The following is a 22,986-nucleotide window of genomic DNA, read 5'->3' on the forward strand; positions in this document are numbered from 1 at the left end:
GAGTTTTCTTTTGCTGTGGGAATGTAGCTGTCATTTTACTGTTGCTATATAGATACTTCTCTAGGTCGTGTTTTATTGTAAATTGGATTCTTTCGGTTACAAGGTGCAGCTGAAATGAAAATGTAAACCTTGATTTTCGTTTAGCTGCTTCAGTAAACACAAGTTGCAGAATAAGATCTGTATTTATTTTGGAACAAACACTGTTTACTTTAGGAGCATTGTATTTAGTCCAAATGCACTTGTTCATGTGAGCAAACAAAATAGGATTTTAATCAGTTTGTCTATTAGAAAAGAATGACATCCATTGTGCGTTTTAAAAGGGTTACATGTTCAGTGCAGGAGAGCACTTCTAAGTCATTGGCTATGAAAATGAGTTTGTTAAATAATTTTAGTTGTTAGTCCTCAGTGTTTATAATAGCTAATAGTTTATATAGCTAATAGCCTTAAATTTATTTTTTTGATGTGCTATTTTAACAGTAAAAGGTGGGGTTTGAATTTTTGTTATGATTTTTTTTTTTTACACTATAAGCTTCTCTTTAGAGTCTTAAGTTTAAAATGGGAGTGTTTTGAAAGCCTTCACAGCCTGATTTAATTCCTTGACTGTTCATCCACAAATTGTCAGACTGAATGAAGTGGATTTCAAGAACTCTCTTTGTTCTTCATATCCTGTGCCTGACCCACAGGTAATCTGCACCTTTTTTCTTCAGCGCCGAATAATTGTGGTGGGAAAGAAGAGAAAATGTTAGGGTCACAAAGTGCAGGCTAGACAGAGATGACAGGTCCTGCCAATTGAGTGCCAGTATTGAGAACCTGCGAACCGTAGTCTCTGCTTTTTCACATGGATTTGCGCTGTATGTTAACAGGCACTCCGTGATGATGGGTTAGGAAGTTCGGCACTTCAGCATTTATTGCCTCGGCTTGAAAGGAAGTGCAGGGGGTTTTGTATATTTAGCAAGTACAGTAGAGGAGCATTTGGCACAGGCCATACACATATGCCCCATACACATATGCCCACATACACATATACCCCATACACATGGGGTATAGGTGTGTTGTTCTATGTAATGTCAATTTTCTAACCTGTATGCATACCAGAGATTTTGCTATCCTTCTAGTCAAGTAAAAAAACAGATATTTATTTGTCAAGTTTAATGACTACTCTTAAATAATGTTGGGATCCTTGCATGTTATTTTTCTAACATTAGAATAGAGACTAGTTGGAGCAATCTGCTTTTTATTTTGCAGGGAGATAATCACAGCTATAAGTAAAAAGGTGTAGAAACCAACAGATTTCTAAAGAAAAATGGTCATTCACAAACTAGCTTTGGAATATGCAGTTGTTGCTTGGAAAAACATTCCTTGACAATCTATAGCCTATGTTTCCCAAAGAAGCACATTGTGATGGCTTATGGAAGTGATGAGTATTTGCGGAGCAGATAATAATCTGAAAGAATATATATCTTAAAGAGTATGTATTTTATTTCTGGAAAAGACATAAACAGAGATACTGCTGTCGTAAAAAGCTGCATAAACAACACAGCAGTGTACACTAGAGGATTTTTTTTTAATTAAGTTTTTTTCAGATACATCACATTTATGAAGGATTGCAGCTTTAACTTGTTTTGCCAGATCTGTTCTCACATGTACATGACCAAATTTCTCTACTGTTCAGTAGGGAAAATGAAGCAGTGGATATAATTGCGTAATGACAGATATGAGAGGAACAGAGAATCCCAGCAATCATTTCCTGTGACTTGGCCAGCTTCCAGGCTGTCTCAATGGGCACGCTGATGTAAAGGCAAAATGAAAATAGCTCGTTCTGAAGGGTGGTTGTTGATTTGGTTTTTTCCCCTCTCTCATTTGACTTTGCAGACTATGGTATTGAAACAATTCGTTGACAGCGTGGTGTTAGTTTTCTCACGGTAAATTAAGAAGATTAACCAAATGTGGAAATGTATTTTAGCTATAATCAGCAGATTTAGGGCTGTAGTACTTCGGCATTCTCTGAGGTTATGTTCATAATATTACTCAAGTTATTCCTTTTCATAACATGCAAACTTGTCCAGAGTTATCTTACACTCAGTGTTTATTCAAAGACAGCAGAATTATTAGATTTATTTTTGTTAGTTTTGTAACACAGCAATGTAGATGATCAGCATGCTAGCCGTTGCGTCACTCCACTTGGCATGTACTATTGGCACAGATAAGAGGAACTCTTGTAACAGCCTTAATCTCTTTTTTTTTATCATTATTAATTTTCCTACAGTAAATTGAGTAGTGAGGCATATTTTACATAATTATGGCAGAAGTGCACAACTTGACGGGTGGTAGTGAAGGAGCAAAGTAATATAAATATTTGCAGAACTTTTCTGCCATAACTTAATGCTTTGCATATGAATCTTTATAAAGATCCTAAGTTAGTTTAAAGGAATGATTCCAGAGGACTACATAGGTCCAGGCATTTTAAGAGCTGTGAATGATGACTGTGGAGCATCTCTGGGACTTTTTGGCTCGTCATACAAAAACAGAAAAGAGAAGGAGGAAAAGTTAGCAGGAAGGAGTTAGCAAATGCTTTGGGAATGGAGGAGGGAGAAGACACAAGCTTTCCATGTAGAAGTCTTAGGCTAGACTCATCTAGTCATTCATTTTCGATTGTTGTTTTTCTTTGGCTTACTGCATTTCACTGGAGACGTATTTTCACTTAGCAAATGATTGCAACAGTTTTATGGAACTCGTGCAAGCACGTATCTACTGCTGCTTCAAGCAGAGCTGATGGAAGGGAACACAGAAACAAGTCTCACTTACTCTGTGCAACGTCTGGTGGTTTAATTGAGCTGCTACAGGAGATTTGTTTCAAGCTAAGCTTCCAGTTGTGGCACTGAAAGGTCTGAGGGACACAATCCCATGGATCCATGCAAGCCAGCTCTGCGAGAGAACAGCAAAGGACAGCACAGACAGTAACTTCTTAAACTACTGTAGGTAGATTTGCTAAGTAAGTTGCACATGCTGACACACTCATTGTCCCTTAGGCTAATTGGGAAGTCCACAGATAACCCCCAATATCACCATTAACATTGTATCTTTGAGCATGCATTGAGCATGTTACTAATGTTTTATATCGTCTAGTGTCCTCCCTCATCCAAACTTGCACTTTAAGGGTACAGAGGAAACATCTCCTTTCTCTCCCTTGACAATAGCTTTTGCTGGGGTCTCCCTCCTACAGGCTTTTAAATCCTCCTGCATTTCACAGCTTGCTCTCTTTTCTGCTGCCATTCCTGAACTGAAAAGACTTGCTCTCTCCCTTTGCAGAAGATGAATTTTCTCTCTGCCTCGAATTCTTTCTTATAATGTAATTCTCCATGAAGCCTTTTGAACAAACCTCCCCAGCTTCCAGACAGCACTTATTTCACGTAGCTCTGGGGGTGCTGCCTTGGGCAGCTGCCAGGAGGACCAGTCCCGCTCCCACCGCCCAGCCCCACTCTCCTGCCGTTTCCCACAGCCGCCATCAAGCTAGTGTGCTGATCATACAGAAAACCAACCAAGAAAAAACAACCGCTCCAGGTTTCTGACCAACTTGCCCTATGATTGCTGGCCACAGCTGCAAGGGATCTGCAGCAGAGATCTGAATCAGAGCAGTGTCACTTCCCTAGACTAAATTACCCTTTGCAAATACCTGTCCTATCCCGTGTCTGCCCCTCATACACAGAACATGTGTGAATAAGGTCTTTTAAAATTTCTGTATGTTTTAGTAGCCCAAATCTCATTTTCAAATGTGAATTAAGCACTTTGGTAAGGGTTTCATTAAAATCAGTGCAGTTTAGAAGACCTGTGTGAGAATAGGGTTTAGATGCCTAAGATGTTTTGCCCTTCTGAAAGTATCCCTGAACTATACCAAGTGCATTTTGCTTTCCAGGGATTGATCCCAAAGTGCAGAGCTGCATCTCAGCCTGACTGAAATCCAAACCTTCATTGCAAACATGTCATCACTTGTAGTCCCTCATGAAGATTTCAAACTGGATACACTGAAGTTGCAAGGTCAACACCTTTAGGAGCAAAACACAGCTTGCTACATAATCTTTATACATAAGCCACAGGATATTTTGCTCCTTACTTGCCAATTCAGCCTATTTTAAAAGAGAATCCAACAATTTTAATGTTCTGTTTTGGAGCTGACTGCTAAACTGATTCTATCATAATAAAATACATCTGCATAAATAACATGTATTTATAGTATTTCTACAGGGACTTCCAATATTAATTTCAGATATCACTTTGCCCCAGAAATTAGGAGGAGAATACTAGTACTGTATTTCCTATGAAAATTTTACAAAAGTATCAAATATATCTGTAAATGTTTGAAATGGTAAGCCTGCAAACAAACCAGTATTTTTTTTTCTGAATGGCTGTTTAGCTCTAAGTTGGCTCCTGTCACAGAAGCTTTTTTGGGAAGTACTTGAGGATTTTATGACTCTTTGTATTTTTATTAAAATATATCTTTGCAAAAATGTACTGGTTGAAGTGCATACTTTATTTGTTGGTAAGTGTCAAAGTTCATTTTAGCATATCGCTGATTATGGTGCATATTGAGTAAACCGCAATTTTAAAATGTTGAATGTGTGGTTGCTTGCTTATAACTAATCAGGGGGCTGAACAGTGTCTGAGGTAGTCTTTGCTCACGAACAAAATGTTCCACACAAAGAAAACAAATACAAGGTGTTCTGAAGGAAGGTTGGACCAGATCAATTAATGGTGGGCAGGTAATAGGCTTCTTTGAAGAGGTATTCCTAAATAACTTTACTGCTAAAAGAGCAATTGCTAAATGAGTGTTTTCCCTTCCTGTGTTCAGGGGTTGAAAAATGCACCCATCACTCATTAGCCCAAAGTCTGAGTCAGCTAGACAGTGTGAAAAAATACCTGGCACTCAAAGCTCACGGTTAGCCTCAAAGCGGTGTCCTGCCACTCAACAGGAACAAAACAGTCGTGCACTGCTTGTGACCTTCCTTTACTTGTAATGTAGTGTCAATCACATTGGTCTTTAATCCTTTCCAAATTATAACATGTATCTCTTGTGCTTTAGTTTTGCTTCATTCCCTTCCCGACTTTACTTTTTTCTTCTTTTATCCCTGACAAAAGAGGACACTATCTCTCTCTCCATTATATTCAGTATTTCACCTGAAATTTGTGATGTTCATGACCTTTTCTTCACTTTGCTTACTTTCTTGACACTATTTCTATACCTTTACCCAACCAATTTTTAGTCTCTGATTTCTCCTCTGGGTTTTTCTCTCTAAAATCCCTCTTTCTTTCGATACCATGATTTCTATTTCTAATGTATCATTTCAGTTCTCACGTCCTACCTACCAAGCAGATGGTCTGTGATGTCCCAAGACCTTGGGACCCAAGGCTTGTGATGATCCCAAGACCTTGCCGTCTAAATTAAAATTCCAACTCCTTGTAACTGTGGGATCTAAGATGTAGTGGTGTCATCTTTCCTGCCTCTATCTTTTGCCTGAGAGAGCTGAATTTGGAAGTCTGTTGAGTTATTCCTGCTTTCAGCTGCTCCTGTGAGAAGCTGATCTTCTACTCCTTCCTTTAGTTTTGTGGTTGCTAAAAAAATTATTTCTTTTTCCCAGATTTCTATTTTGAATCCTCTTCTCCAGCAACTTGTTCCAGTTGTCATTCAAAGTTTCCAAGCTGGGGGAGGAGGCTATTGACTTGATAATTTTCACAGCTACATTGACAACTCAATCTTAAGTTTTCTATCCTTGGAGACTTTGAGAAGTCACTGAGCAGTGGACAAGTAACTACAATGGGAAGCACACGGATTCAGGAGGGTGTCCCTTCATTAGCTTACACTTGGTTCATATTTGAATCATTAATTTTGTAGGCATTTAGATGGACAGTTCCTTTCAGTCTTAAAAAAAACCCCTTAATATCTGTGAATTTGATAACTTGCTGAAGAAGCTTCCGGCTTTTTTTTAGCCAAGTTGATTTTCAAAGCCTGGTGACATATGTTCACACTTGTAGTTTCAGCTGTGTCTGTACATCTAATACATTTTATTTGCCTAAGGAGGAAATTCACTGTATGGTGGTTAAATATGAGCAAATGTAGTATTGTCTTTCCTTTACTTGTTGTCGCTCTTTCTTACCTCTCTCTCTCTAGCACAAGCTACCTACACGTAAAATACAGAAGAGTATGTAATACAGTAAGGATAAGTATATGTTGTACAAGTGCAAAAGACCACACCTTGTTCTTCAAAGCGTTTGAAAAGTTTCTGAGGTATTTTTCGTAGACCCGTGTTTTTAAAAATCTAGAATCCACAGCCATCATGTGAGGCCAAATAGACTTCTTCAGCTTTTTTCTTATCTGAGGTTGTTGACCTCAGGAGAGGAGGAGAAGGTTACAGGGTCAAAGTCTTTTCCTCCTTGGAGCTTGCTGCTTGCTGGGAGAGGGTTGGCTGGAAAATAGATGTTTTAGAAAAAGGGTTGAGGGTCATGATTTTAATTCTGTTAGGGAACAGCTGGTTTGAGTTTCTTTCCACTTCTATCTTCCCTCCCTTCCTCACAAATCCATGGAGAGAGAAAAATTTGTTCAGAGGAAAGCAGTAACACAAAAATGAAGGATTGCAGTATTTTCATGTTTAAAATAGATCATGTTTTTTATGGGACTTCACATTAAGAGAGAGAAGAGGAAATTATTAAAATAATTGAAATCCATTATTATTTCGAGCATTGAATTGAGATTGATCTAGAGTGCCAGAGATTTATTTGTTTTCCTGCCACAAGTTAAATTGTTACTAGTAATGTTCTAATGTTTTTTGGTGGATAAACAATATGCATTATGATTTTTAATTTAGTGATGGACAAAGCTAATTATGAATGTGCCATGTTAGTTTGCATGCAAGTTGCTGAAGAAAGATGGTTTGATTTGGCTATTTCTGTTCAGATTTTCATCATCTTTGCATGCTGCTTTCATGCACTAAGACCAAACAGAGAGAAGGAAACTCACAACTCTCAAATGAATGGCAAACTAGGAACAGATTTTTCGTCTGTGCTTCTCTGAAACACTGGCCTCAGGCTGTGTTGGTGTGTGGCTCAACAGCAATCAGAGGTCATAATTTCATTGGCGGTTAGCATCAGGTTTAATTTTTCTAATATGTTACATTTACCAAAATGTCTGGTTTCAGTTACACTTATGCACTGACTGAATCAGCTTTGAGCAGCATGATGTTTTAAGGTACCTGAAAGGCTACAAGAACGTTTATGGAACACATATGCTAATTGTTTTTAAGCACTTTCCTTTCTAAACACAAAAATGTGTTTTTGGAAAGCCATTTAACAGTAGTAGCTAATGATGGTGTGCATTTATTCTAAGAAATGAGCACAAGGAATAGGTAAAATAGTTGTTTTAACAAGACTGCCATCTACTGATTTCCACAATTAAAAATATCCCTGAGGAGTAGATTGTTCATAGTTTTTTATAGCTTTATTTTCGAGATTTGCAAGATCAAGAAAATTATAACGTCTTTCTGTCACCTTAGGAATGCGACCAGGTTCACATTGATGACGTGTCTTCAGACGACAACGGTCAAGATTTAAGGTACAAGAGAACTGAACAAGATAAAACGTTGCTTTGCGAGTTCCTTCCTGGGAAAGCAGTGAACTGCTGTAACGCTTACAGTAGCCCTCTGTCTTTTTAGCTGTCTTTGCCTTTGCAACCCAGCAAAGTGAGTAGCTGGTGGTTGAATGTAGCCTGTTGCCTTTTGTTAATCTGGGGGTTTTCTTATCTCTGACTAGCACCTATAACTTCGGAACAGACGGCTTTCCTGCGGCCGCCACCAGTGCGAATTTGTGCCTCGCGACGGGGGTGCGCGGAGGAGTGGACTGGATGCGAAAATTGGCTTTCCGCTACAGACGAGTAAAAGAAATATACAATACCTACAAAAATAATGTTGGAGGCAAGTGACTCTGAAGTCTATAACAAATATAGACAAGAAGTAGTATAAAGGAAGAACTTTTAGGTTCTGTTCCTTTTTTAACATGGTAGAGTTTAGCAAGCTGTTTAGTTTGCGGTGTGTGGCAAATTGTCTCTGAGCTAATGAAAGCAAAGGAAAATGACAGAACGTTACTTAATTACAGTGCAGACATGCCCTTATCTACTCCACAGGTCTTCTTGGCCCAGCAAAAAGAGAGGCTTGGTTACAACTAAGAGCAGAAATTGAAGCTTTGACGGATTCTTGGTTAACACTTGCACTGAAAGCACTCACCCTTATTCATTCGAGGTGAGTACAAAGAGTACGGGGTTAGGAAAATTGAGGATGTCTGCTGATGATCTAGAAGAGGCTGCCTGGTCTGGTGGGCAAAATGCTGAACCTGGAGGACCTTCTTATTCCTTGTTCTGGTCTGACCATGGCACTCTGTACCTTGCTCTCCTGTAAGGTGGAAAAAAAACCCTTTCTTTGTAAGTGGCAATAATAATGGTGAGGGATTCTAATGGGAAGGGTAAGGTTTTCCCCTCTCTGTTTTGTTAAAAAAACGATGTTTGTGTTTTCTCTTCCATAGGACAAATTGTGTGAACATTCTCGTAACAACTACTCAGCTAATTCCAGCTCTGGCGAAAGTCTTGTTGTATGGACTAGGGGTTGTATTTCCCATAGAGAATATTTACAGTGCAACTAAAATAGGTGAGCTATTTTTATAATGCTGTGATACATTTGAAGCTGTAATTCTAAATAAAAAGATATTGTAGCCTATATTTATTTCTCACATGCATTCGCTGTAGCAAATATAGAGATTAGTAATGCCTGATCTCATGAAACACTTTTCATGCTAAAGCATCCTAAAAGTGCTTTTCAAATGCTTGTCATGATCCAGCACAGAAAGCTTCAAATAGGTCTGTTAACACTGCTGCAGCCTCTGTTAGGAGGAAATAGAATTGCTTTTTTGTCATCGTTTTCACAACTGTGAGACTATGTAGCAGTTGAGGAGGCTTTTTAGTAGGCTGTGAGTACAGGATGCTGAAGTCTCCCCAGATTAGCAGAAGAAATTCTGTAAAGGTAAGCCCTGGCTCCATTTGTTTTCATGGGCTCTGGAGCAAATTTTGGTAAACAATTTACCAGAAGCAAGAATGTTTTGCTGCAGAATGTAATTATTTAAGTTCATTCATACTGACTGTAATAAGCTTCAGCCGGGCAAATGTTTATTTCTGTTTTCTGGTTCAATATAAAAGATGTTATTCTGAGTATGTAGAAGTACGTAGGACCAGATGGCAATGGTGCTTGTAGTTTTTAACGTGATTATGACATATCTGTTCTGTCTCAGATTCCCTCAAAATTGTGGGCTACATGAAAACATTTTTCATGTGTTCTTAAGTATCTATAATACAGGAAGCTCAAATGGCCAAGAAAAAATGGTGGGTTATTTTTGTTTGGTTTTGTTTTTTAAAAGAACCTTGGTTGAGAGTTTTATGTAGAAATTTGAAAGCATGACTATAAAAGATTTAAAACTGTTTTGGGGATAGAAATGTTATGGTACTGTCTGTCAAAACTTTAAAGTAAATTAAAACTTTGAATTATAATACCTTAAATACACGTTTTAATTAAAATATATTTTAATAAATATTCACTTGTGACTTCATGTACACAGGACACAAGGGTATTTTTGGAAAACTACTTTCAGTCACTGACTGTCACAGGAAATCATGAGATTTTTGTAACATGACACAAAACATAATTTTTGAACACCGTTTCAACCTAGTTAGTGTTGGAGTTGTCTTATGCCTGGCGCTACTGTTAAAGGGTGTCATTGAGTAGTTTGGCTTCTCCGCTGGCTAGAAATCTTTTTTTAATTTCCAACTTATTTGTTCTTACACTGGTATTGTTCTGTAGCTGAAATAACTATTTTGAAAAACACGATTTTTCCCATCAGTTGCTGTAGACACACAGGTAAGCATGTACCGTGACCAGAATGAAGTCATCTTTCAGAATGGGGACATTTGAGAAAACTCAACTGTAAGCATTCTTTCTGGCTTCCCAGTACCAGTACCTGAAGCTTCCCAGTATCGATACCTATGTGTAGGAATGGAGCACTGGGATCATGTCCCTAGGTCTGTGCAGTGAAGTAATGAGACTCATTAATGGATCCCAGTGTAGGATGGAGGACCTTGCCCATGTATTGGATTACAGGCATTTAAATCTGAATCTTTTGGGTGACCTTCTAAGTCAGGATACTACTGTTTCAGGAGCTGTGATTAATCTTGTCACAGGTTGTGGAGAAAAAGCTAGAATTTCCCCTCAGATTCAATCAATTTGCTCAGTTCAGGATACTGACTGTAAACAGCCGGTAGAGAATTCTACTGGTAGGGAAATTCCCCCTGAAACCTGTCTCAGCTTAGGGAAGGAGACAAGAAAGGTGATATTGCGGACTGCTAGTCTGCTGTGTCTACCATGGCGTATGTACTAAAGGACGTCACAGAGCAGATTTTAAGGTTGGCTGTCAGCTGCTGTGGTGGGAGTAAAGCTGCAATCGGCCTTGATACGCCATCCTGCGGGAGCGGCTCTTCTCTTCCCATACCTCTAATTATGTGTTCAAAGTGTTTGGGAGATCTGGACTAAAAAGTGATTTATTTGATGTCATCCCATCACCACCTATCCTGAATAGTCTGATCTTTTTCTTTCAGGAAAGGAAAGTTGTTTTGAGCGAATAATTCAAAGATTTGGAAGAAAAGTAGTGTATGTTGTTATAGGGGATGGTGTCGAAGAAGAACAAGGCGCAAAAAAGGTAACGGTCCTTTTTCAGTGCGGGTTGATTTCAGGAGTCTTAAAGCAAGATAGTCTTTTCTTTGACATGGTTCAGCATGCATTGACATTTGGGTTTTGTATCTTTGCTTTATGATATATGTTTTGACCATATCTAGTAGAAAGCTACATAAAACTGTAGATAATAATGTGCCCTGCTGTTCTCCAAGAGACACATTATGCTAGGTATGTATGTTTGATGTATTTCAAAAAGGAGCCAGAAAATGGACCCCGGCTTTTGTGCCAAGACCTAATAGTTCTGTTTTCATTGGCATCCCAAAATACCACATAGGATGTTATGAATATAAGCAAAAAATGGCAATTCTTGCTGATCAAAGGCAGTGTGCTATTTGACTGTATGAAATGCGTATATGTCACACCTTGAAAGGTATGTAGGACTGGAGTAAGTATACATAAATTTCAGTTTTCTTGTGCGTCCATAATTTGGATTCTGCATTCAGGTAACTACTTGTGGATTGTCCTGCGTTCATAACCTCAGTTAACTGAGCAGAGGATACTATTTTACTATATCTTTATTATGTTTTGCTTTTGTTTGGGAAGAAGGGAAAAATTCACTTTTTTTTCCCCCCAGTGTGGAGTAAGCTCCCTAAAAAGCAATACTTCCCACGGACAAATAATAGGCAGTATTCCTAGCCTAGCTATTCTAGCCAAGTACAGCAGATACAGAGTCTTTACTTGGAGGAATGAGGCATAATATTGGCTAATTGAACAATAGGAGAAAGAGCAGGAAAATGGGCATTTCTGTTCTTGCTTCCTTTTACAGGTAAATTGCTTTTACACAGCTGCTTTTTTACCACGAAACGCTCTGTAGTACTTCTGTATCTGTTTCCACTGTAACTTTCTAAATTGCAGAAGTGAAACTAATTAGTCTGCATGGCGTTTTAACAACCATTGACTGGTTTTGCTTCATGAATTCTGGGTTTTGTGCCCCCAAAGCATTGCGGGTAGGTTCCCGGCTCGTCCCGGCACTTCGCAGAGTCTCAGTTTCATATATCCCTTTGGCGGACTGATGGGAACAGTTTGCTCCTTTCTCCTTCAGAAATGCCTTTCATCTTTGCGGAGAAATGTTTTCCCGCTGTAAATGATTACATTTTAAAAGCTGCATTTAAGATCAGGGGAAAAAAAAATTCTTCTCTTTGTTCCTTTTCTGTTGCTCGGTGAAATAGTGTTGTATATGATAATGGCAGGAGTAGTCCTTTTGGTAACATTATCTAATTCAATGCTTTTTTCAACAGGAAACATGATTCAGAAAAGCATAAGAAAAAGCCTTTCCAGTCGCTAAGAGGAGTAGCAGTATAGAAAGTTCCTTTGTGCCATTACTTCTGTGTATTCTTTCTCGGTGGAAGGAATTTTCAGATTCAAAGCATGTTAGATGCTCTGGATTAAATTATCCGCTGCAGCGATGCCAGAGAAGTCAATAAGTAGACCAGCAGCCCTGTCTTTCTGCAGAAACTATTAATTTGATTAAGGAAAATGCTTCTGTGATTCTTGTCCTGCTTCTTACTCCACCGAAAAAGAAGTCACCGCTTCACACTGTGAAAGCAGGATTTGCCCCTTAAGTTTTGGCCCTCGCATCCTGCAAGAGCAAGAACCACGTGGTGCCTTGCGGTACGAGGAGCTGCTCCTGAGTCAGATGATGCCTTTCTGGTTATCTGCTCCCCAGGTTGTTTTTAGGGTTATTAGGAGGAGCGTGCATGGGAATGCACCCTAGTGTACACTGTGCTTCAGTTTAAAGACGTATGCCTTGTCTAAGGAATAAATGGTATCGCTGTATTAGAAAACAGTAAAAGCCTAGGCTTTCTCTGGAGAGTGTGCAAACAAAACAGGAGATTTACCCCCACAAAAACACCCAAAGCCCATCAATCCGGAGTGGCATAACTGTCCCATGAGGTACCCCATCGCCTTGCTTATCCCCTGAACCTTGTTAGGTGGTTCCTTCCTACCTTCCTTCCCATCAGCACGTTGGGTTTTGTGAGACTCTCAGGGCAGGGACAGCTTTTGTCTTACCCCTTTGCACAGCGCTTTGCTGAAGGGATTTGGCCTGTGGTGAAGCCCTTAATACACGTACGTTTCTTTACACTACTTAGACTGTAAACGGTACACCCTTCTTTAAATAGCACTTCATTGATTACATGTAAACTATAATGAGTATTTTTTAAGTGAGCATATAAATTCAAACCTATTTAATTTGAGAGATTTTTTTATTCTGTGTTCATTTAGTGAAAAGAGCTGAACTTCCAGCTTAGGAGGTGAGAAAGTTAGTGTTTGTTATTAAAAATAATTTATCAATAATTTATTAATGATTTATGAATTGCTTCATCATAAAACAAGATTTTCATTTTTGTCCTTCATTCACAGAAAATCCTGAGTCAATACAACAATAGGAAAAATAAAGGACACATTTAAAATCTTTTAATTATTGTCATTATTGTAAAAATTCAATAATAGAAACTTTTTAATACTGTTTAAAAGACCATTGCTCTTTTGAGAAACATTTTTAGGATAGACTGTTTTTTCATAAAATACCTCTTTTGATTGATGAAAATAAATACAATACACTGAGGAAACCGCACACTCTTACGTTTCACGTAGCACAGGACAAGCCATGGTATCAACACCTTTGTTTAGCTGTCACTTCCAGCAAAATATTTTATAAGACAATTAAAATTCTCGGGACGTTTGCGTTCCAGACCGAGGAATAATCGTACCCTTCTGGATCGGTTCAGCACACAGCCAGGGCGGTTGTAATGCCAGGGTTCACATGGAGGTTGCTACCTTCGGATCAGCTTCCCTGGGAAAGGAGGGAGAGGAGGGGAGAGAGGAACCGGTGTGAGAGCAGAGGGGTGCTCGGGACGGCTGCCGGCGTCGGGGCGGGTGCCCTGTGGGTCAGAGCTGCCGCATCCGAGTGCCGCTGCGGTGACACAGCTATTCGCAGAATTAAGTTTCTGGGGTTTTCTGCCAGAGACTCCATTGTCTCGGCATTTTGTTGTGCTTTGCTTTGTTTTGTTTTGTGTTTTGTTTTTTGTTTTGTTGTGTTTTGGTTTGTTTTGTGTTTTGGTTTGTTTTGTTTGAGCTCATCTTTTGCCTTTGCCTTTGGAGACACAGTCGGGAAATACTTGTAAGGCAGGAAAAAAAACAATTCCTGAGTTTTTCTACTTAGGAGAATCCTCCAAAGGATTTCTAATTTGCAAGAGGAGACAAAGGAGGAGGCTCTCTGCACTGAGGAGCTGGATTTTACATCAGGTGATTCGGGAGAGCCTGGGCAAATCGGCTTCTCCCTTTGTCTCCAAAATGGTCATGCTGCCTCGGAGGGAAATTGGGAGGAAAAATCATAAATCTTTGTGGAGCAATAAATAGAATATAAATGGGTATCCAATATGCCACTGCTTTTAAGCTCACAGTCACACTGTGCTGCTCAGGTTTAGGGTAGGAAGTAAAGACGACCGCTTAGCAAATCTGGCAGGAACACAACAAAAATACTGTGAAAGATGACAGAAACTGATGAGTTTTCTATTCAAATCCGTCACAAATCTCAGGAGTAAGGTTTTTGTACAAATACGTATTCATTTAAGGGAAGGAGGATAGTCTGCACTTTTCAGTGTTTTCATCAAAAAATGGCTTTGTTTTGCACGTGTATTAATAGAAACACTATTTTGTTGAATAAAATAGTTGAAGTTTTGTTCTTTTAGTAAGTACATGGTGAAAAATAATATTGCTTCTATTTCAGATATAAAATACCTTAATATTTTAGGTTATTTAATAATGTTATAATTATTAGATTTACTAAATTAATAATTTCACTTCTCATGCTTTTTACACCAAAACCAAATTCAAACTTTTGCCACCATATTTCATTTCAAAATGTCATCAAAATTAAATCATTAAAAAGTTCATAAATGTATTTATTACTAAGTATCATCTACAAAACAATTCATGTTTTTTAAAAGACAAAAGCTTCATATTTATTTGGAAGATATTGAAAGAGTACACAAAATCATTGTTTTACTACTAGTCTAGAGGCATAGTCGTCCAATATGCAATAAGAAAAGCTTTCTTATAGTTTCATTAGATACTAGCGCATCCAGTTACACCGCCTATTTATTAGCAATTAGCATTTGTCATCCCTTCTCCCACAGCAGCAAATGAGATATTAGCATTTTTCAGTGTGCTCAGAATAGAAGACATGTGTTGCTCATGACATGTGTGCTAAGTGTTGGCAGGGATGGCTTTCTAAAGGCAATATTTAGTAAATATATATACAAAGAAACTCTTGCCTGGACATTTGGTAAGAAAAAATGTACTTCTGTCTCATGGGTGTGTTGCGGTTTTTGACAAGGCTGAATAGTTGTGGGTAAATGAGACATGTTAATACAGGAATAATGTATAAGGTTTTGTATGATAATTTTGTTACTTTAAATGTTTTAGTTTTGTACAATCATTTGTTATCTTAGATAAGGTGAAAATTACTGTATATGAACACAAAGGCATATATATGGACATATAAGTGTGTGAGACTGTAGATACATACACAGACATATACATATAGATATATATAGGTCTGTATCGGGTTTGTTCCCCTTCTTTTAGATATGAAGGCTATGCTGTAGGGTCAGACTGACAGAGATCTGAATCAGCCACGTTCGGCCATGCAGAGAGCGCCAGTGCAGATTCCAGCCGTGCAGCCACCGCGTTCCTGGCGTGCTTTATTTCTTGGGAGTGTGCTGCTGATCTTTTGACCTATATGCAGGAGAACTGAAAATAACTGTAATCCTGAGGTTTACACAACCTTTTTATTCTCATGGGACTCTCCAGAATCATTCCACACCTCACTCCAGTAACTACATGGAGTAAATGGAGGTATACTCCTTTCACAGACAGACATGTATAAAACGGAGGACACTCAAGTGAATTTGAAATAGAAAGATATAGCCAAAATAATGACCACTTAAAGTTTTGGTTTAAAATCTGACCATAAACAGCTGAGGGTAATCCAAAACTTGATATTGCATATGCGCATCTAGCAAGAATCGCTGTGATTTGATTTAGCAGAAGCTAAACCTTCTGTTAAATCAATCAGAGTCTTTAACTGCCCTAGCTGCCTGGTGTGTGTACTCTCTGCGATGCTGAGGTTGTTACTAGGGAAGCAGTATAATGCTGGAGCTGCGTGAAGTGGGAGCTGGAAGCCAAGAATTTATTGCTACAACTCTCCCTATTCATTAGTTTGCTGTATGACCTTGGAAGGCACCCATGTCATTGTCTCTTGGCTTCTGCAGAGACACTATGCAAAGGCAGGTGTCCCCCAAACTTTTCGCCATGCCACATCTTAGGTATGCTATTTACACCTCCCTGACCCGGTGGCTGAGGCAGAGCTGGTGCCAAGCTGACTAAGAGAAGCAGGGAGCCGTGGCTGGCTGGCAGGGAGAGCAGGCAGGTCCTGCCTGGCAGGGGGCTTGTGAGAGAAGAGGGAAACTGCAGCTGCGCAAGAAAGGGGGGCAGCGCTGCTGAGCACCGCTGGCCAACTGCAGTCAGATGGCAAACGCTGCACGGACCTGCCACAAGCACAAACCTGTCCCCATTTGTCCTTGATGTGGTACCCCTCTCAGATGTTATAAATTCTGCCAGGAAGATCTCGCAGCCTAAGTAAGAGATAGGTGCACAGAAGCTTCTGGTGAGTCCGGAGAACAGCATGATTAGGAATTTTTATTTTGTTTTGCTCTTGCTGGTTCATTTCCTGAACATGGTGCAAGAAATGAATCTTCAGGAAAGATTTGAGTTGGAAAGCAGCAGTATCTGACCTGTCAGAGTGCAGAGGATAGACGATCTGTATAGTGTAACAGGGAAGACACTGGGACATGGAGTTGTAACTGAGTGAACTAATTGCATCCAGTTTCTGTTGTTGGTGGAGCGTAGAGAGAGTACTATGGAAGTCTAGATGGAAGATGTAGAAATAGTAGGTGTCATAGTCAGTGTTTAACACTTCCTTCTTAAGGAAAGGATTAATCTGTAAAAGTGCTTTGGAAATATCATAAGCATTTTTTCCAACAACATCTCAATTGTCTCTGAATTATTTTGTTTGCTTGTTTTGTTCTCTCCATAAAGCAGCTATCACTCATGCATTTATCTTCAGGGTGAGATTTAGTCAGCTGTTTCTCAAGGCTTTATAACAATCATCTAGAGTGAAGTGCAGCAGAACAGAAGCTCTTCCAATGGTGCTTCCTTGTGCATCGTTTTATTTTCTTCCTGAAGAAATTTCTTTGCTTTAAAAGCTCAACATACTCTGAATGTGGGCATCTGTTGATGCATCCATATTACCTTTTAACTCAGATCAGAAGTGTCATATCGAAGCAGACCTTCCACTCCTTCCCCCTCACTATGCTTTGATTAACAACCTGGACTGGTTTTAGGGGAAAAAGAAAAAAATAACAGATTTCTTTTGGATACAACTAAAGAAAAATATATTATCCAAGTGCACACCAAATGCTCTCCAACTGCTAATGGGCACTTTTTCTACGATGCCAGACTAGAGCTATTCTGAAGTGAAAACCCTGAAATATGGGCACTGGGTACTCAGTGCCACCTCCTTCGCTCTGCATTCCCTCGAATTGTGCAACTCTACTTGCGAACACTTGTCCTTCATTGGGTGTGCATTTTCCAGATTCCTTACAGTGCTCCCTTGCTGATCATGTACCACTCTCTAGTCTTGCTTATTCATATTAATTAATTCAGTATTATCTTCTCTGACTCTCACAAGAGCAACAGTTCATTGTTCCTTAACATTTGCCATTGACTTCAGAGAGACTCACCGCTACTTACATGGTTATGTTTCTTTTTAAAATCTCTGCTTTATTCTATAAATTCAACCCAATTCATCCTCACATCATTATCTGGGTTGAAGCAGCATTCTTCTAAAAATAATTATTATTTATGCACTGACAGACAGATGTTTACCTGACCTTCTAAAGGCAAATTTATGATAGGCTTTGTGCTAAGGTGTTTGCCTTCTGAGATAAGTATAAGGTAAAATTACAGGGCTTACAGTAAACTTGCAGCTGGAAACAGAGTTTCACATTGTTTTCAAAATTGTTGTCTAACTTAAAATTTGAGGAGAAGACCTGAATGAAAAAAGGTGGTCAGCGTAGAAGTGATAATCAGAAGAGATGGAGTTTTGCCACTGATTTCAGTAGACTTAGGAATTTACTCAGGAAGTGCTGAAGGACGATGAAGAAAACCTCTCTGAGAAGTTGTAGATAAAATGTTTGGGGAACTCAGAAGCTATTGTGATAATACATTGCTTGTGGTTTGCCTCCTAAAAATGCCAGGATACAAGCTGACCCAATGACAAGGTGAACACGATCATGTTGGCCTTCAAACATTGTTGAATTGAAACTTTTTTCCCACGGGATTTATAGAATATTTTCCCAACAAAAGCTGATGGTTATCTTTTTTTTTTATTTATGCAGAAGTTCTTGCTGACACTATAATCCCTGGTTTAGAGTATCAAGATAGTTCCTAATCAGATTTTTACCCTTCATGGGTGAGGTAATATGTGGTTTTTCCTGGTATTTGTGGTTTCGGTTTATTCAGGTTCTTTGCAAATGTATTTGTGCTCCAGACAGCTATTATTACAGCTAATAGGAAAAAAAAAAAAGGGTATTTATTTTAAAATTGTCCCATATGGAAAAGGTGTTTTAAGATCAGTGCTAACAATGAGCGATGTTATACAAACCACTGGGATGAAATTCCTTTCAAAGTGATGTGAGCAACACATGAGCTATTCTGAATCACCATGGCTATGTTCTTAACTCACCTGCCAGGGATAGTTCATCAAGGAACAAACACGTATTGATAGTAAATAATACTTTCACTTCATTTATTTTTTTGGTTTTTAATCAAGTTCTGTTCCCCTCCTCAAACTACCCACATCCTTCACATATAGGCTATTTTTCTTAATTTTTTTTCTAGAAATATTATTTTCTTCTACAACATGCTGAAATCTGTTTTTCTTATAAAGAGAGGAGAAACCCCTCCCTTCCTTATGATCTCCCGACATGTTTGCTGTCATTCCTGTTGGTAAATAGATTTGCTGTTAATGAGAATTTATGCGGAGGGGGTGGGTCAGAGAAACCAGAGATAAATGTGAAGGGTTCGAGGTTTTTCTCTTCTCGTGGTGTTCCCTTATCCTTGGGAAAAACAATGGGTGGGTCTAAATACCAGAATGCTTGGGGTTATTTTTACATGTTGTCTGCGCTGTTCACAGCATGCTATGCCATTTTGGAGGATCTCGAGCCACTCTGACCTTATGGCCCTTCACCATGCCTTGGAACTGGAGTACTTGTAGCAGCTCAGCAGCACTTTGAAACCCCAGAGCCTCCTTCTGCCCGTGGACTGGATGCCTGTGTCTTGTGTCAGCATTGGACTACAGAACTTTGTGATTTCAACATGTTGACGTACAGCTGCAATTGGTCTTAACCCTTGCCCTTTCAGTAAACGGAGGAGCATGTCTTTTTCTTCAGAACAGCTGTTGACTCTGGTACTGCGAGTCCAACGAAAATAAGCCATGCAAATGTTTGAACAACTCATCTTTACCGTATTCGCTACCAAAAAGAAATAGAGAAGGAAAGAAAACAAAAAAAGGGAAATAAAAGGTTCATACCTGTGAAGAAAAAAAAGGATCTGCAGATGCTTTGTAGTTTTTAGACTCTTCAATGTGACACACACCATTTCTTCAACACAGCAAACTTGATTGCACAATGAAGACTGAGATTTTTCAAAATACCAGTGGAGTAATTTTCTTGTAAAGAAGGTTTACTTTTTGGTTTCTCATACCCAGGGTACTCTGTACATCTTTACTTATTTATGAACAGACTATATTTTGACATCATATAACTGAGGATATGTATAATAGGATTAAAGGCATTTATAAGCCTTTGCCTTATGGTACAGCAACTACTTTTGATTTTAGCACATTACAGAGTAGTTTAAAATATGTCTAATTTAAACTAATAGGTACATCACTGAGACAATCATGTACAGGAAGAAATTTTTGTGTAAATTTGTAATAATGAATGATTCTTTTACATATTGTTAAGGTAAATGCTATTGAAAGATAGTAATGCCTTGTTGGTGAAGAATGAGGCCACGTGTGCACAAACTGTTGTGCAGTGCCTTATCAATGTGTTGGATATAAATATGTAGATAATGGATTTTTTTAGATAAATTTGTCAAGACCAAAAGCATGGATGTCAAGTGTCAATAAGAATTGGGTTTTGTTCTTCTCAGCTGTTTCTCTACCTTTTTCTTCTCTCACCTGCTCTGATTGTGAAAAGATTGATTTCTTTCCCCCCATGAAGGAAATATAGATAAAACACAACTGAAGAGGAGTCCTTTGCTGTTTTCTGTTTCCTCTTTTAAAGTTAACATATTAACCCTTTTTTAAAGTATTGAAAAATGAATTAGCAGATTCATTCCATAAAGAAATAGAAAGAGAACACAAATATATTTTAAGACATGACTTAAACTGGAATCTTGGTACCAAATAGTTTTTGTCTCATCCAAAAATGAAGGAAACTATCATCATCGTTATTTTTAGAAATTAGAAATGGGAATATCTTGGAGAAATTGAACAAGAATACTCATATATTTAAGTTTTTTAATCCTCTTCCACCAGGAGTCAGATTTTCCTAAGATATAACATCCATTGCCGGCAATGGAAATACCAAGGATTTAAAATTTGCTTTTGTCTATACCCATTTACAGGACAAACCTAGACTGTGTCTGTCTGTGACTTGTGACTTTTCTAATCTTGAAGGCTATGAGCTACTTGGTCAGATAAACTGTTAGTCTGACTTTTCAGCTTGAATTGTACCAATTCCCTTTACCTGATTTAAATCTCTTCATTAAAAAGAAGCCTTGGCTTTGTCGGTCCATTCTCCAGCTTTTCTTCTTGTTTTCTTTTGCTAAAAACACCAGCCTTGGAACAGCTACCTGCAAAGCTACAGAGCACCAATGTAGCTACACAACAACACCCTTCTCTATTGGAGGAATCATATTGCTGCTAGAATTCAATGTTTGTGGATCGCTTTATTACCAACAGAGAGGTTTTTATCCTACCAAGACTTGCACATGTGCTTTACTTTACCCAGTGTGAGTGCTGGAATTCATGCGGTACTCACATACGTACATAAAGCACGTTGTGGGTAGTTTTTAGAATTGAGACTATAATTAGCCTTTTTTTTCCTCAAGCAAAGTAGACAGTGATGGGGGGTTGGTTGTCTTTTTTTTTTTTTTTGGCTCTTTTCAATTTTTAGTCACTCACGGACTGGAGAAAACAAACAGTTTATCTGGGCCTTATTGTACAAAAAGTGTGTTGTGTCCACAATTGTGTACAGAATTTTTCTTCATTAATTTTGTTTTAAATTAATAAAATTGATTTCTGAACATATTAAACAATTGTCTTGTATGCAAGTCTATGATATTTCTGCCCTCTAGGTCGGGAACAAGGAGACATCTCTTATCTCTTTGCTGTCACAATGTAGAAGTTGTTCACCTGCTTGTGCTCAGCTGAGACGTTAAATAGGATAAAAAATATTTGCATCTAGTTTACAAAAGGCTCAGTTAGATGGGCAGCAGTTGTTTCGCTTATCAGCAGGAACTAGAGAAGGTCAGTGCAGAACAGGGACTTGGTGCATGGTGTCCTGGAAATGTGTGCCTAAGTGACTCATAGAAGTAAATGCCTGAACATTGGGTGCCGCAGTGCCTCTGAATGTCATCCAAAGCAATCCCTGTGCTGAATGGATGAGTCCCATTGTTCAGACACCTCACTCAGGGCTACAGCAAGTCTTCCATCCCCTGAGGATCTACAGGCCTGAAGGTCTCTGGGAATTCAGGACTGGTATTTATCTTTTGCAAGCACGGAGGAACACCGCCCTTTAAATCAGGGGAAGAGTGACAGTGCCCTCCATTTTACAGCAGACGCTTTATTGTAGACCCATGAAGTATTGGTCCAGAGGGTGGGTTTGATTTGCTCTTCTAAGGAAAGGGAGGGACATGCCCAAACCCACATCTCATCTTCCACAAGTTTATCCTAATTAACAACTTTTAGACTAGTTTGCCCAAGAAACATCCTGCACTCCTCCTGGTACTGCTGTGCCACCCTGCACAAAGGGATTAGTTGGGCCAGAGACTGCAGAATAGAAGTCACTGAACCAAAGAGTGAGTATGGCTGCACTGAAGAGAAAAGCAGGATCAGCCAGGAGGAGAAAATGTGTCCCATCAACCATGTATGGTTGTTTTGCAGTGGCTGGTGAAGAGCTCTCTTTGCTCCTCTGCCCATGAGTGAGAGCCTTGAATGGAGGCTAGTGGGCACTTGTGCTCACTTTCTGGTCTAGTGAGACCTGGGTTTTGTTACTATGTTGTGGTACAGCTTCGAAAGGAGAAATGGACAGTGCTGCAAGCTAAGAAAGGCATGGCTTAGTCAGGTATGGATTTGTGTCTTCCCAGAGAGAAAAGGGATTAAGTCAGCATAAATTCTTTTTGAACTGTCTAATTATAACAGTAGTGACCAAAAGGAGTGCATTGCACCCATTCCCTGCATGGTGTAGAATTAACTGATGTCTGCCGTGTTTCCTGAGCAACTTGATCCTACTGGTGTCTGGGGTGCTGGGAGTACCTGGCAAGTCAGGTCCTTAGGAGGTTTAGGAGAAGAAATGTCTACTTTCCAACTCTCTGATGGCCCTGAGAGTGAGCCAGGAATGAAGACTGGGCATATGTGAAGAGGTGAAACAACGAAATGCAAATAACTTAACTTGGCAGACTGCAGTATCTGAAAATTTTAGGTAAGGAACAGGAATATAGTTTCATTGTAGAGTCTGCCTAAGTCTCACTTCAGGTAACATGAATTCTTTCTGTATCTAGCCTTTAGCAACTCCCTCAGTCCCATGGAAGAGGAAAATAACCTGAATAAAAGGTTATGGGCAACAAACTAAGCTCTAGTATTATCAACCTCTGTGTGCCAAACAGCTTTCTTTTCGTGTATCTTCCGCACATTCGCCTTTCCTCCAACAAACGTTTACTTGGGTTTTGCTGCAGTGTAGCTTGTTCTTTGGCAGTGCTTGTTGCAAGATCTCCAGTCCCATTATGTGTGAAGGACTCAGTTCCACTATGCCACCAG

General features: G+C 39.1%; 1 protein-coding gene across 7 annotated transcripts in view; it reads left to right on the forward strand.

Moving 5' to 3' along the window:
• The window catches only part of EYA1 (EYA transcriptional coactivator and phosphatase 1), a gene marked incomplete at both ends in the record, with an annotated part of 155,074 nt that extends 135,919 nt beyond the window's left edge, over positions 1-19,155 (forward strand). For all 7 annotated transcript variants that reach the window (XM_082324384.1, XM_082324385.1, XM_082324386.1 and 4 more), the window contains 6 exons: positions 7,542-7,600; positions 7,798-7,958; positions 8,168-8,282; positions 8,563-8,684; positions 10,679-10,779; positions 19,075-19,155. In XM_082324384.1, the coding sequence (XP_082180510.1) occupies positions 7,542-7,600; positions 7,798-7,958; positions 8,168-8,282; positions 8,563-8,684; positions 10,679-10,779; positions 19,075-19,155 (639 nt within the window). The remainder of the gene's footprint in view (positions 1-7,541; positions 7,601-7,797; positions 7,959-8,167; positions 8,283-8,562; positions 8,685-10,678; positions 10,780-19,074) is intronic.
• Positions 19,156-22,986: the final 3,831 nt, after the last annotated feature.

This window comes from Platalea leucorodia (assembly GCF_965183815.1).
Source record: "Platalea leucorodia genome assembly, chromosome: 1".
Taxonomy (NCBI): domain Eukaryota; kingdom Metazoa; phylum Chordata; class Aves; order Pelecaniformes; family Threskiornithidae; genus Platalea; species Platalea leucorodia.